This window comes from Coregonus clupeaformis, chromosome 21 (genome assembly GCF_020615455.1).
Source record: "Coregonus clupeaformis isolate EN_2021a chromosome 21, ASM2061545v1, whole genome shotgun sequence".
NCBI lineage: Eukaryota > Metazoa > Chordata > Actinopteri > Salmoniformes > Salmonidae > Coregonus > Coregonus clupeaformis.
In genome coordinates this window covers 2,507,947-2,523,941 of record NC_059212.1, presented here as the reverse complement: position 1 = coordinate 2,523,941, position 15,995 = coordinate 2,507,947, and the positions used below count along the sequence as shown (strand labels likewise).

The window sequence follows — 15,995 nt, the reverse complement described above, 5'->3', positions numbered from 1 at the left end:
TCTTCTTCACCTGCGGGATCGTCTGAGACCAGCTACCCGCACAGCTGATGAAACTGTGGGTTTGCACAACCAAATAATTTCTGCAAAAACGGTCAGAAACCGTCTCAGGGAAGCTCATCTGCGTGCTCGTCATCCTCACCAGGGTCTTGACCTGACTGCAGTTCGGCGTCGTAACTGACTTCAGTGGGCAAATGCTCACCTTCGATGGCCACTGGCACGCTGGAGAAGTGTGCTCTTCATGGATGAATCCCGGTTTCAACGGGCAGATGGCAGACCGTGTGTATGGTGTCGTGTGGGCGAGCGGTTTGCCAATGTTGTGAACAGAGTGCCCCATGGTGGTGGTGGGGTTATGGTATGGGCAGGCATAAACTACGGACATCGAACACCATTTAATTTTATCGATGGCAATTTGAATGCACAGAGATACCGTGACGAGATCCTGAGGCCCATTGTCGTGCCATTCATCCGCCTCCATCACCTCATGTTTCAGCATGATAATGCACGGCACCATGTCGCAAGGATCTGTACACAATTCCTGGAAGCTGAAAATGTCCCAGTTCTTCCATGGCCTGCATACACAGCAGAGATGTCACCCATTGATCATGTTTGGGATGCTCTGCATTGACATGTACGACAGCGTGTTCTGCCAATATCCAGCAACTTTGCACAGTCATTGAAGAGGAGTGGGACAACATTCCACAGACCACAATCCACAGCCTAGATAGCTAGCTAGCATTTCCCCATTTTTCACCAATGTAGCTAATGTTGTCGTATAGAAGAACGCTTTGCCAGGTTTTGATCGGGGCCTGAGTCCTTCTGATCGAGGCTTAGCCCGTGGACGGTGTGATGCCTGTAATGGCCCCCGTCGCGCCTGGATCTGGTCTTCTCGGAGTCGGGTTGCTTGGGAATAATATAATATAATAATATAATGAATGGGTGGTAAACTCCATCTAAGGCTAAATATCGTCACGTGACTGATCGTTGACAAGTAGAGTAAGGGCCACTGGCACAATCTCAATATGTTTTCCAGCTCGGTCAATAAACCTGACAAAATTGTTATAAAACTTATGAAACGTTTAGTTAACAATGTTATTTCACTATTTTGATACTTACATTGCACTTTTGCAAATTACAAACCTTTATAAACAGGACAAATTAAGAGACAGAAAAAGCATGTGGCTTCCATTTTGGCTGCAGAGGAGAATGTGAGAGGTGATAGGTCAGTGTGACGTCACTTCCTGATGACAGTGTAGGTTAAAGTTAACAAAGTGAAAGAGAGCAACCCGGCTCTACATATTCAACTGGTTTGTGACCCACTGACTCCGTCTCCGGTTAGAGGGGAATAAGGCAGTCCAAGAGCAGACACACACAGGAACTTTATTTACACACACTGGAGATGATGAATATGGAGATGCACATGGGGATGGAAAGTGGCAAAGGTAGTAGAATGGTAGTGGTTCTGAAAAAGGAGAAACAGAGGTAATGAATCCACTGTACACAATACTATAACTGATAGCACAAGTAGAGCAACAAGGCTATTAACAAGGGAAGTATGAAAATGTATATGCTACCTGCCATATTACAATACAGCTATACACAAAGGCAACATACAACCATAGTAACAACTAACTGCAAAGAACAATATACAAGTGTCACACAACTCACTTTGTCCAGAAAGATGTTATTGAGTCCAGTTGTTGATGGGCAGAGACAGATATGTTGCTCTCTGTCACTGCTTGAGGGAGACTGCAAGTATTGTGGGCAGATGTCCGGCCCCCTAGTAAACTCCTTAGCAACCTATCAGGGCACAGGTCAGAGACAGTTTGAGAGGCAGGTTTATGGTACACCGTAGACTCTCAGGCTCTGTTTGTGGGGGATGGGGAGTGGAGTGTGCAGCTTAGGGTTGTGAGGTGCTTGATAACAGTCACTGGAAGGGAATTTGTAACACAAAGGTTAACACAACGTAATAATTCCTTGCAGAAGCGTACGAAAATAAACTAATTCATTGCACCAGTGCCGGAGCAAAAATTACAGGAAGTGAATATTAGCAGTACAGAACGTTTGCCTAACTACTCAGCAAACACATAGCATAACTGCTTTACTGTCATTGTATTAATTGAAACATTTTTTTAATTATCTACAGCCACTTTATTACTTTATTTCACTACTGCTGGTCACGTTTTCAATGCTAATCCTGTAGAATCAGCAACAACGCTGGTCCAATGAATTTTCTAACACTCCGCATGGAATTATTACGTTGTCTTAACCTGTATTTCTTCGACCTAGGTGACAGCCCAGCGTTCTTCTGGCTTCTTATTTTAATTATTTTGAATGTGCAAACGTACAATATCAGTTACTAAATAGTGAACATAAAGGTTAACTAAATGTTTTATGAGGTTTTTAAAAAGATTTTGTAAAATTGAGAGTTCACCAGGAAGTGATGTCACACTGACGTTTCATCTCTCACACTCTCCTCTGCAGCCAAAATGGAAGCCACATGCTAATTCTGTCTCTTAATTTGTAGTGTTTATAAAGGTTTGTAATGTGCAAAAGTACAATGTAAGTCTCAAAATAGTGAAATCACATTGTTAACTAAATGTTTCAAAAGTTGAATGACGATTTTGTAATGTTTATTGACCGAGTTGGAAAACTTGTTGACATTGTGACAGTGTTTAGCTAGCTAGCTACATTAGTGAACACACACTGTGTTAGTACATTTTACTAACTAGTAAAATAGTACCAATAGTTATTGGAGTAAAGGGGGGGGGGGAGAAGGATTACTTTATCCTATCCCAGGTATTCCTTAAAGAGGTGGGGTTTCAAATGTCTCCGGAAGGTGGTGAGTGACTCCGCTGTCCTGGCGTCGTGAGGGAGCTTGTTCCACCATTGGGGTGCCAGAGCAGCGAACAGTTTTAATTGTTCAGCCATAAGACTGCTGAACAATTAATCAAATGGCCACCCGGACTATTTGCATTGACCCCCCTTTGTTTTTACACTACTGCTACTTGCTGTTTATTATCTATGCATAGTCACTTTACCCCTACCTACATGTACAAATTACATGTACCCCATGTATATAGCCTCGTTGTTGTTATTTTATTGTGTTACTATTTTTTACTTTAGTTTATTTAGTAAATATTTTCTTAACTCTATTTTCTTAAAACTTCATTGTTGGTTAAGGGCTTGTAAGTAAGCATTTCATGGCTACACCTGGACCTCCCGAGTGGCGCAGTGTGCTAAGGCTGCGCCACTCAGGACCCGGGTTCGATCCCGGGCTGTGTCACAGCCGGCCGTGACCGGGAGACCCATGAGGCGGCGCACAATTGGCCCAGCGTCGTCCGGGTTAGGGGAGGGTTTGGCCGGCCGGGATGTCCTTGTCCCATCGCGCTCTAGCGACTCCTTGTGGTGGGCCGGGCGCATGCACGCTGACTTCGGTCGCCAGTTGTACAGTGTTTCCTCCAACATATTGGTGCGGCTGGCTTCCGGGTTAAGCGAGCAGTGTGACAAGAAGCAGTGCGGCTTGGCATGGTCGTGTTTCGGAGGACGCATGGCTCTCGACCTTTGCCTCTCCCGAGTCAGTACGGGAGTTGCAGCGATGGGACAAGACTGTAACTACCAATTGGATGTCACAAAATTGGGGAGAAAAGGGGTAAAAAGTACACCTGTTGTATTCGGCGCATGTGACACATTTGTATTTATTCCTAGGTATATGTACATACAGTGAGGGAAAAAAGTATTTGATCCCCTGCTGATTTTGTACGTTTGCCCACTGACAAAGAAATGATCAGTCTAACTTTAATCCAGGGGTGTCAAACTCATTTTAGCTCAGGGGCCACATGGAGGAAAATCTATTCCCAAGTGGGCCGGACCGGAAAAATCATGGTATATATAACTTAAAAACAACAACTTCAGATTGTTTTCTTTGTTTTAATACGATCAACATACAACATAAAGCTGGAGCCTGAGGACAGTGTGTCCAAAATAGTACAAGCACAACATCACTATTAATCATAAAACACGTCAAGTTTATTTGAAAATTCTAAAGAAAAAGAATACACAAACACACAATGCCTCAGTGATTAACAGAACTGTTTCACAGATCACAGAACTATATCAGGGTGTCATTTCTCAGGCAGAAATGTAGATACAAATAATGAAATCCTGTTCCCCAAACAAGTGCAAGAACCACAGAGTCAAGAATAGGTTAAATATACAAATAAAATAAAATCAATTAAAAACAATAGCACATCAACATAAAAACATATAAACATAAAGCTGGAGCCTGAGGACAGTGTCCAAAAGCACAACATCACTATTAATCATAAAACACCTCAAGTTATTTGAAAGTTCTGAGGACAAAGAACACACAAACACACAATGCCTCAGTGATTCACAGAAGTATATCACAGATCACAGAACTATATCAGGGTGTCATTTCTCAGGCAGAAATGTAGATAAAAATAATGAAATCCTGTTCCCCAAACAAGTGCAAGAACCACAGAGTCAAGAATAGGTTAAATATACAAATAAAATAAAATCAATTAAAAACAATAGCACATCAACATAAAAACATATAAACATAAATCTGAAAGCGTTGCTCAAACTCCCGTAACAGTCCCGTTATTTTATCTTTGAACCGCTTCATGTCTGCCACATGTTGGGTCGCGCACACATTTTTCAGACAGGGGAAGTGAGCTGCATCACCACCGGCAAGTTGCGTCTCCCACAATGACAGCTTCAACTTGAAAGAACGTATGCTGTCATAATACTGCGTGACAACTTTGTTGCGCCCTTGCAGCTGTTTGTTCAAGTTATTCAGGTGCTCTGTAACATCCACCATAAATGCAAGGTCCGGCATCCATTCTGCGGAATGAAATTCTAACACTGGTTTGCCCTTTTCTTCCATGAACTGTTCAATTTCTTCTCGTAAATCAAAGAAACGCCTCAGCACAGCACCTCGGCTTAACCATCTTACCTCAGTGTGGTATGGCAGGCCATAGATGTGGTCTTTCTCTCTGAGAAGGCTGTCAAACTGACGGTGATTCAGGCTTCTGGATCGGATGAAATTAACAGTTTGGATGACCACCTTCATGACGTTATCCATCTTTAATGACTTGCAACACAAAGCCTCCTGGTGCAAAATACAGTGAAAAGTCAAAAAATCACACCTGCTTTTTTCCCGATCATTGAGGGCGCACCATCTGTAGCCAGGCTGACAACGAGGGACCAGTCCACTCAAACCCTGTCCAGCGCGCCGACGAGTGCGGTAAAAATATCAGCTGCTGTCGTTGTATCTGTCATCGGCACCAACTCCACAAACTCCTCGGTGACGGTCAATGTGTCATCAACTCCGCGGATGAAAAAATGGCCAGTTGTGCAACATCTGTAATGTCCGTGCTTTCATCAATTGCAACCGAAAACGCAATAAATGACTTTACTTTTTGCTTCAACTGGCTGTCCAAATCCACTGAAAGATCGGAAATCCTGTCTGCAACTGTAAAGCTTGGTCGTAAATGGGTCTTCCATATGGACAATGACCCCAAGCATACTTCCAAAGTTGTGGCAAAATGGCTTAAGGACAACAAAGTCAAGGTATTGGAGTGGCCATCACAAAGCCCTGACCTCAATCCTATAGAAAATGTGTGGACAGAACTGAAAAAGCTTGTGCGAGCAAGGAGGCCTACAAACCTGACTCAGTTACACCAGCTCTGTCAGGAGGAATGGGCCAAAATTCACCCAACGTATTGTGGGAAGCTTGTGGAAGGCTACCCGAAACGTTTGACCCAAGTTAAACAATTTAAAGGCAATGCTACCAAATACTAATTGAGTGTATGTAAACTTCTGACCCACTGGGAATGTGATGAAAGAAATAAAAGCAGAAATAAATCATTCTCTCTACTATTATTCTGACATTTCACATTCTTAAAATAAAGTGGTGATCCTAACTGACCTAAAACAGGGAAGTTTACTAGGATTAAATGTCAGGAATTGTGAAAAACTGAGTTTAAATGTATTTGGCTAAGGTGTATGTAAACTTCCAACTTCAACTGTATATCATTCGACAAGATAAAGCCAAGCCAAGACAACCTGTTCAGCAATACCCCTGTAATTCTGACATTTATCCACTGATTTGCTTGAGACAACATCCCACATCTAAATTTCTACAGTCTCTAATTGGCTTAACCTCAAGGCCCACAATGAAGCCTGGTTTCCCTATCAATGGAAGACAGCTTGGGTCTTAAAAAGGGCAATCGGACTAAGTGCCTGTAGATTAGACCATTCAGAAACTGAGCCACTAAATGCTTTGCATTGTTAATTTTGCAGCCTTTAGCGTTGGCTCCCGCGGTTTGAACAAAAGAGTGGGACTCAAACAAAAGAGTGAAGAATTGATTTGATTAACATTGCGGTGTGTTGGACTGTGTCGTTCTTTTGTGTTGGGTTTGAAATTGGTTTTAGATGTACGTGAGTGGGTTTCTTAAGTTGTTGGCTTACATATTTGTAATGGGTTACAAGTGATTTTAAGCATATTCTTAGGCAGAATAGCTGTTGATTGTCTAGCCATACTGTTCCAAATATTCAAAGGAATGGAATGACATAGACTATACAGAGAGCTGGAGTCAATCAAACATCACTGTTTACAATAATAGTTGTTCATTCAGAAAACTGGAACTATCTGCCTATTAGGAGTGTACCTGGTATTTGCAAAGAGCCCAAAACCATTCTACTATGTACAGTACAAAAAAGTACATTTGTAATATAATGTGTAGTCTGTTATGTAGTGTAGGTTTGATCAAATTGCTGTAGGTAACTTAGTTGACAGTTTGGCAGGCACATTTATTTTAAATGTAACCCTTGGTAACCTTCTCCTTCACCTCTTTTTTTCCTTTCCTTTCCTTTGTCTCCCCCCCCCCCCCTCTCTCCTCCCTCTCAATCCCCCCACAGGTGTTTCTACGGGAGTCTCTGGAGCACAGGTTGGAGAAGCAGCGGGAGATGGAGGTGCTGAAAGCAGCCATGATCATCCAGGCTCACGTCATGGGCTACATGGCCAGGTAAACGTGCCACATATCCTGTATGTGCACCAGGTTTGAGGTCATTTCAGTTTTCCTTTAAGTTATGAAATTCATGAATCAAAAATTGCCTGTTGCCCTAATCTTTTTTCAGTGTATGCATTTACATTTGAAATTCACTTCCTGAATTGACTAATTGGATGCTGAATTGACCGCAACCGTGATAGGCATATACCATACAGCACACACACACACAAGTATGGGTAGCAGCAGCCCAATATGGCAACCGGAGTATGGGTGAGTGGGTATGTCGAAAGGAGTGGGTCTATTGAAAGCGAATCAGCTAATTGGCCAAATTTGTTGCCACTCGATCGTTTTGCGTGGCTGATTGGGCTGAACTACAAGTCCATAATAGGCCACCAGTGCTCCGCCGACTTGAAGCGCTTCCTACTGGGTAGCATGGTCGTGTCACCGGTGGTAGCTACGTGGGGCTTTTTTTCTCTCACATGATTTTATTTCAAGTCGGATAGCAGTCTAAACAAGAAATAACTGATAAGCATCTAGATGTCACCTTGATACATACAGTCTACTACTCAATGGTGAGGGCATGAACGGCAACAGCATACAATCTTCCCAGCTCTGCAGATTTTGCTGCGAAGAGACAGAATCAATAGATCATGTGTTTTGGTACTGTCCATTTGTAGCTTGTTTTTGGTCACAGGACCAGGAATGGCTGAAGGATTGCAATATTTACCTGGAGCTAACCCTGCAGATAGCATTACTGGGTGATCTGAAAAGTGATAGTCAATCAATCAATAATATAATAATACTTTTAGCAAAAAATATGTTTTCAATTAACAATCTGTAGAAACAATGAGAATAGAAAGGTTCAGAACTTTTGTGAAATATCACAGTACAGTTGAAAAATATATGGCAAATAGAAATCCAATATGGATGGTGTTGAGATAGATGGGAGGGGTTGAATGGAGCTGAAGGTTGGGACTAATAACAACTAATAACAACAAGATAAAAATTGTAAAACATACTGTGTCCATAATAACTATATAGGTTATAGGTTAAGAACTTTTGTGAAAGAGCACAGTTTGAAAGATATGGCAAACCGGATGGACATCATGAAAATGATCGGAGAGGTTGAGGGTAGAGGAAGTTCAGGAGTAAAATCAAACAAAATATAACTATTGTAACATTGACTGTGTCCATAAAATGTATATAGTATGTACTGTATAAGCTGGAAGTAGAGGCCTAAGCATTGTTGGTCAGGCCTACAAACCTGACTCAGTTACACCAGCTCTGTCAGGAGGAATGGGCCAAAAATCACCCAATTTATTGTGGGAAGCTTGTGCAAGGGTACCTGAAACGTTTAACCCAAGTTAAACAATTTAAAGGCAATGCTACCAAATACTAATTGAGTGTATGTAAACTTCTGACCCATGGGAATGTGATGAAAAAAATAAAAGCTAAAATAAATAATTCTCTCTACTATTATTTTGACATTTCACATTCTTAAAATAAAGTGGCAATCCTAACTGACCTAAGACAGGGATATTTTACTAGGATTAAATGTCAGGAATTGTGAAAAACTGAGTTTAAATGTATTTGGCTAAGGTGTATGTAAACCTCCGACTTCAACTGTATGTGTACATATATATATATACACTACCAGTCAAAAGGTCGGACACACCTACTCATTCAAGGGTTTTTCTTATTTTATTTTAATTTTTTTACTTTGTAGAATAATAGTGAAGACATCAAAACTATTAAATAACACATATGGAATCATGTTGTAACCAAAAAAGTGTTAAACAAATCAAAATATATTTTATATTTGAGATTCTTCAAATAGCCACCCTTCTTTGCACACGCTTGGCATTCTCTCAACCAGCTTCATGAGGTAGTCACATGGAATGCAACAGGTGTGTCTTCTTAAAAGTTAATTTGTGGAATTTATTTCCTTCTTAATGCATTTGAGCCAATCAGTTGTGTTGTGACAAGGTAGGGGGTGGTATACAGAAGATAGCCCTATTTGGTAAAAGACCAAGTCCATATTATGGCAAGAACAGCTCAAATAAGCAAAGAGAAACGACAGTCCATCATTACTTTAAGACATGAAGGTCAGTCAATACGGAACATTTCAAGAACTTTGAAAGTTTCTTCAAGTGCAGTCGCAAAAACCATCAAGTGCTATGATGAAACTGGCTCTCATGAGGACCACCACAGGAATGGAAGACCCAGAGTTAACTCTGCTGCAGAGGATAAGTTCATTAGAGTTACCAGCCTCAGAAATTGCAGCCCAAATACATGCTTCACAGAGTTGAAGTCACAGACACATCTCAAGATCAACTGTTCAGAGGGGACTGTGTGAATCAGGCCTTCATGGTCGAATTGCTGCTAAGAAACCACTACTAAAGGACACCAATAATAAGAAGAGACCTGTTATGGCCAAGAAACATGAGCAATGGACATTAGACCAGTGGAAATATGTCCTTTGGTCTGGAGTTTTTGGTTCCAACTGCTGTGTCTTTGTGAGACACGGTGTGGGTGAACGGATGATCTCCGCATGTGAGAACTCCTTCAAGACTGTTGGAAAAGCATTCCAGGTGAAGCTGGTTGAGAGAATGCCAAGAGTGTGCAAAGCTATCGTCAAGGCAAAGGGTGGCTATTTGAAGAATCTCAAATATAACATATATTTTGATTTGTTTAACACTTTTTTGGTTACTACATGATTTCATTTGTGTTATTTCATAGTTTTGATGTCTTCACTATTATTCTACAATGTAGAAAATAGTAAAAATTAAGAAAAACCCTTGAATGAGTAGGTGTGTCCAAACTTTTGACTGGTACTGTATATATTTGCGAAAACAAAATATATGGGAGATTGGAAGTGATGCAGACAGTTACATTGATGGAAGTTACAATCTTTCTGCAATATTAAAGCTGGTCTACCCCCTAAATAAAAAATAAAATAAATACAATTCTAATGATATACAAAAAAGAACATGGCAACAACACCGGGACACAGTGCCCTTTGCTCCCACTTGACAAGCACCTATGTCCGGCAACGCAGTGGGAAGTAGCTATTCAATATCAGGGTGACCATCACAGTAAGCACATGCATACAACTCATGAAGCAACAATAAACCCATCATCAATACTTTTAATAAAAAATGAACAATTGTTAGTTTAATAACTGAAAATGTACAATGATGTGTAAAACTAACAAAAATACAAAATACTAAAATAAAAAACGGTGAAATACGACTCAGACATCCTCTGACTTAAAAACATAAGTCCAAACTCTCACGGTATGGTAGCTCAATGTACGGTAGTTGCATGGTAAGAAACAGAAGAAGAAAAAAAACAGCTCAATCAAAACCGTCTAACCAAAAGTAGAGCGCTTTCGACACACCCACTCCTTTTCACACGCCCATTACTGTGTATAATGTGTATATTTGTGTTGTATTGTGCAGGGCACATTTGAAAAAAGAGACTTAGGTCTCAATATGTCTTCCTTGGTAAAATAAAGGTAAAATACAAAAAATACTTTCCTTTCGACACACCCATTCTCCCATACTCCGGTCGCCATATTGGGATGCAGCTACCCCCTTCTCTACACACAGCCTCTTCGGGGGAAACGATTGGGCCAAAGTCAGACCCTGGGGGGGACCACTTACCTGTTACACACTTGTCAGTAATTGTATATATGATTATGCATACATACTTACTGAGTACCTATTCTGATGTTTAGCTATTCCAAGATGAGACCACACTAAGAGATACGATTCCAAGACAAGAGCTATATCAATTTCCTTGATGTCACTCCACAGGAAGCAGTACAGGAAGCTTCTGCAGTGCATTGTGGTCATTCAGAAGAACTACAGGGCGTTTTATTGGAGGCGGAAGTTCTTGCTCCTGCGCTGGGCTGCTCTCACCTTCCAGAAATGCCTGAGGGGCCAGTTGGCACGAAAGGTCTACTGCCAACTCCTGGATGAGAGGAAGATCAGGGAGGAGGATAAGAGGAGGAGGAAGGTGGAAGAGCTGGATAGGTGGGCTATTTGCAGTTTCTGTGTGTGTGTGTGTGTGTGTGTGTGTGTGTGTGTGTGTGTGTGTGTGTGTGTGTGTGTGTGTGTGTGTGTGTGCTGACTGGGGTTGGACTTGATTATTCCACTTTACTAATTTATGTAGATGACACTGTTGTGTACGCTATTGCCCACACAGCTGACTAGGCTATTACGGAGCTTTAATCTGCCTTTATTGACTTGCAGAAAATAACTATAAATAAACAGACTTCTTGTTAAATAATTGTCAACACATAACACTATATTAATGTGTGGGATTTTCACAGTATTACAAGACACAACTAGTAGGTCTATTTCACTCCAGCAGCTAGCATAATCTTTCCGTCCACAATTCACCTGTGGGAACATTGTGGCTCGCAACACCTGACAACAGAAAGAGTTGGCCGCTACTATCCGTGAGATTGTTCGTGAGGAAATTACCTCAGCCTTCGACTTGCAATTAAAACCGGTAAATGAATATCTTGCACTGCTCACTCAACTAAAGTGGACAGTTTGGAAACAGTGGCCAAGGTGTGACTCCATGACCTGGAAACAGCGCAAAATGGAAGCTAGAAGGGGAAATCAATATCCTAAAAAAGAGAACAGAATCACTCAGAAATAATTCCTGTGAATTCAATATGCAGGTCACAGGACTTGAAACTGGTGTGGAATTGGGAAAACCAACTTCCTTCATGAGCAAAATATTTTCTATGAACTGTTTGGGCAGGAAAAGTTGGGTCCCATGCCGCTGATTAACATTGCTCACCGCACGAGTCCTATCCACAACGGAGCTCGGTCTATGATTGTACGAATCCACAGTTTTGAAGTCAAATGGCAAATTGTTCGACTCGCAGCAGAATTGGGGGCTTTGAAGAGGATCAGCATCTATCCAGACCTGAGTGCCGAACTGCTGAAACAGAGGGCGACCTACAACTAGCTGAGATCACAGATACGCAAGCTAAACCTGAGATGCGGCTTCATCCACCCGGCAAAACTCATCTAGACTTTCCAGAATACAGCACAAACGTTTTCCACTGCCAAGGAGGCTCAAGACTTCTTTGAGAAGCACATCAAGCCAACACACAAGGGGACGAGCCGACAGATCTGGGCTAACCCCAATTTGACTGGCTCAATATTCAGGTATGCTATCCATGCACAATCCTGCCCTCAGCATAAGACAATGATGAGGACAACCCCTCAATTGGGTAAAAGCAACACTATTATTATTATTATTATTATTATTATTGCTGAACATTGCACTTTGTTATTATTATATTGCCTATGGTTCAGGACATTTAGACAATGATGACATCACGTCAATTAATGAACAATGGACTATCTTTTTTTGGTGACCAACTGTTTTTGTTTGTTGTTTATTTTTTGAGGGGTTCAGATCACAGGCAATAATATATAGTACATAGATCCACCCTCCAGGCGACTAGAGAAAACCCTCCCAATACCACCCCTTCCCTGTGGGCCTGAAAGCAAAAAAAGTAAAATAATATCAAAATACGTATACAGCGCCTTCAGAAAGTATTCACACCACTTGACTTTTTCCACATTTTGTTGTGTTACAGCCTGAATTTAAAATAGATAACATTTAGATTTATTTTTTAAAGAAGAAAAAAAGATGGATATCCTGAAATGTCTTTCGGCAATAAGTATTCAACCCCTTTGTTATGGCAAGCCTAAATAAGTTCAAGAGTAAACATTTGCTTAACAAGTCACATAATAAGTTGCATTGATCTCACTCTGTGTGCAATAATAGTGTTTAACATGATTTTTTAATGACTACTGCATCTCTGTACACAGATTCAACCCCAAAGACCAGGAAGGTTTTCCAATGGTAGATGGGTTAAAAAAAAAAAAGTAGACATTGAATATCCCTTTGAGCATGGTGAAGTTATTACACTTTGGATGGTGTGTCAATACACCCAGTGACTACGAAGTGTAACGTAGACGCAGGGAGTCAGGAAGCAGGTGCAGTTAGTGAGTTAAATAATAACGAACATGGAACGATACAAAACAAGAGAAGTGTCTGACATGGAAACGCGAACAATACTACCTGATGCCTGACAAAACAGCGTGCTAGATAAATGGTAAGTAATGAAGGTAGTAATGAAGTCCAGGTGTGACTGATGATAGGGCGCAGGTGTGCGTAATGATGGTTGCCAGGTGTGTGTAAAGATGGGTTGCCAGGACCGGTGGTTAGTAGACCGGTGATGTCGAGCGCCGGAGCAGGAGAGCGGGAGTAGACGTACAGTGAGGGAAAAAAGTATTTGATCCCCTGCTGATTTTGTACGTTTGCCCACTGACAAAGAAATGATCAGTCTATAATTTTAATGGTAGGTTTATTTGAACAGTGAGAGACAGAATAACAACAAAAAAATCCAGAAAAACACATGTCAAAAATGTAATAAATTGATTTGCATTTTAATGAGGGATATAAGTATTTGACCCCCTCTCAATCAGAAAGATTTCTGGCTCCCAGGTGTCTTTTAAACAGGTAACGAGCTGAGATTAGGAGCACACTCTTAAAGAGAGTGCTCCTAATCTCAGCTTGTTACCTGTATAAAATACACCTGTCCACAGAAGCAATCAATCAATCAGATTCCAAACTCTCCACCATGGCCAAGACCATAGAGCTCTCCAAGGATGTCAGGGACAAGATTGTAGACCTACACAAGCCTGGAATGGGCTACAAGACCATTGCCAAGCAGCTTGGTGAGAAGGTGACAACAGTTGGTGCGATTATTTGCAAATGGAAGAAACACAAAATAACTGTCAATCTCCCTCGGCCTGGGGCTCCATGCAAGGTCTCACCTCATGGAGTTGCAATGATCATGATAACGGTGAGGAGTCAGCCCAGAACTACACGGGAGGATCTTGTCAATGATCTCAAGGCAGCTGGGACCATAGCAACCAAGAAAACAATTGGTAACACACTACGCCGTGAAGGACTGAAATCCTGCAGCGCCCGCAAGGTCCCCCTGCTCAAGAAAGCACATATACAGGCCCGTCTGAAGTTTGCCAATGAACATCTGAATGATTCAGAGGAGAACTGGGTGAAAGTGTTGTGGTCAGATAAGACCAAAATCAAGCTCTTTGGCATCAACTCAACTCGCCATGTTTGGAGGAGGAGGAATGCTGTCTATGACCCCAAGAACACCATCCCCACCATCAAACATGGAGGTGGAAACATTATGCTTTGAGGGTGTTTTTCTGCTAAGGGGACAGGACAACTTCACTGCATCAAAGGGACGATGGACGGGGCCATGTACCGTCAAATCTTGGGTGAGAACCTCCTTCCCTCAGCCAGGGCATTGAAAATGGGTCGTGGATGGGTATTCCAGCATGACAATGACCCAAAACACACGGCCAAGGCAACAAAGGAGTGGCTCAAGAAGAGCACATTAAGGTCCTGGAGTGGCCTAGCCAGTCTCCAGACCTTAATCCCATAGAAAATCTGTGGGGGGAGCTGAAGGTTCGATTTGCCAAACGTCAGCCTCGAAACCTTAATGACTTGGAGAAGATCTGCAAAGAGGAGTGGAACAAAATCCCTCCTGAGATGTGTGCAAACCTGGTGGCCAACTACAAGAAACGTCTGACCTCTGTGATTGCAAACAAGGGTTTTGCCACCAAGTACCAAGTCATGTTTTGCAGAGGGGTCAAATACTTATTTCCCTCATTAAAATGCAAATCAATTTATAACATTTTTGACATGCGTTTTTCTGGATTTTTGTTGTTGTTATTCTGTCTCTCACTGTTCAAATAAACCTACCATTAAAATTATAGACTGATCATGTCTTTGTCAGTGGGCAAACGTACAAAATCAGCAAGGGATCAAATACTTTTTTCCCTCACTGTAACACGAAGATACAGGCATCCTTCCTAACTCAGTTGGCAGAGAGGAAGTGAATTTCACCATGAGGCCAATGGTGACTTTAAAACAGTTACAGAGTTGAATGGCTGTGATAGGAGAAATTCCACAATACTAACCTATCTGAAGAATTTAGAAAAACATAATACCAATTTGACAGAGCTTGAAGAATTCTGGAAAGAATAATGGGCAAATGTTGCACAATCCAGGTGTGGAAAACTCTTAGAGACTTATCCAGAAAGACTCACAGCTGTAATCACTACCAAAGGTGCTTCTACAAAGAATTGACTAAGGGGTGTGAATAATTTGGTAAATGAGATATTGATGTATGTCATTTTCAATAAATTTGCTAACATTTATAAAAACATTTGATCACTTTGTCATTATAGGGTATTGTGTGTAGATGGGTGAGGAAAAACATATATTTAATAAATGTTCAATTCAGGTTAACACAACAAAATGTGGATTAAGACTTACAAATTACCAAACCCAGTCTCCGGCTTGGATAACACTGGATGCCCCTTCGGTCTCCACAGAGTTGGGTAAAGCTGCTTTTAGTGTTCTTGCGCCTTTTATGTGGAACAACTTACAATCCATAGTGTGGTATCAAAATGTATATGGCAAGGTAAGAGAGCCCAGATAAAATGAACAAACTTACAAAAGAGGGAAAGACGTAGGAGGACTATCCGTACCAAACTTTAAATTGTATTTCCAGGCACTAGCATTTAATCCCATCCTAAATTGGTTTAGACATGATTCTTCCGCACCTTGGCGAGACATATGATGTCTCCTATTGCCCTGGAAGAGATTGTCTTCACTGATATATTAATTATTAAACATAATGTAACTGGGAATCAAAATGGCACGGACATACTCCAATATTTCACAATAATGCCTTGTGATCTGGAGGCCGGCCTTTTGCATCCCCCCAATGGTCCAAATGTGGAATCTGTACCCTTGCCGATATCATGGACAGTAATGGTTTGAGAACATTCCAAGATTTGAAAGACATACACATTCCCTGGCAACTCC

The 15,995-nt window shown here is 41.4% G+C and overlaps 1 protein-coding gene across 1 annotated transcript in view; it reads left to right on the top strand.

The window, feature by feature from the left end:
- myo10 (myosin X) overlaps window positions 1-15,995 on the top strand; it is a 326,310-nt gene that overhangs the window by 264,079 nt on the left and 46,236 nt on the right. The window contains exons 22-23 of the mRNA XM_045206170.1: window positions 6,943-7,049; window positions 10,853-11,071. Coding sequence (XP_045062105.1) covers window positions 6,943-7,049; window positions 10,853-11,071 — 326 coding nt within the window. The remainder of the gene's footprint in view (window positions 1-6,942; window positions 7,050-10,852; window positions 11,072-15,995) is intronic.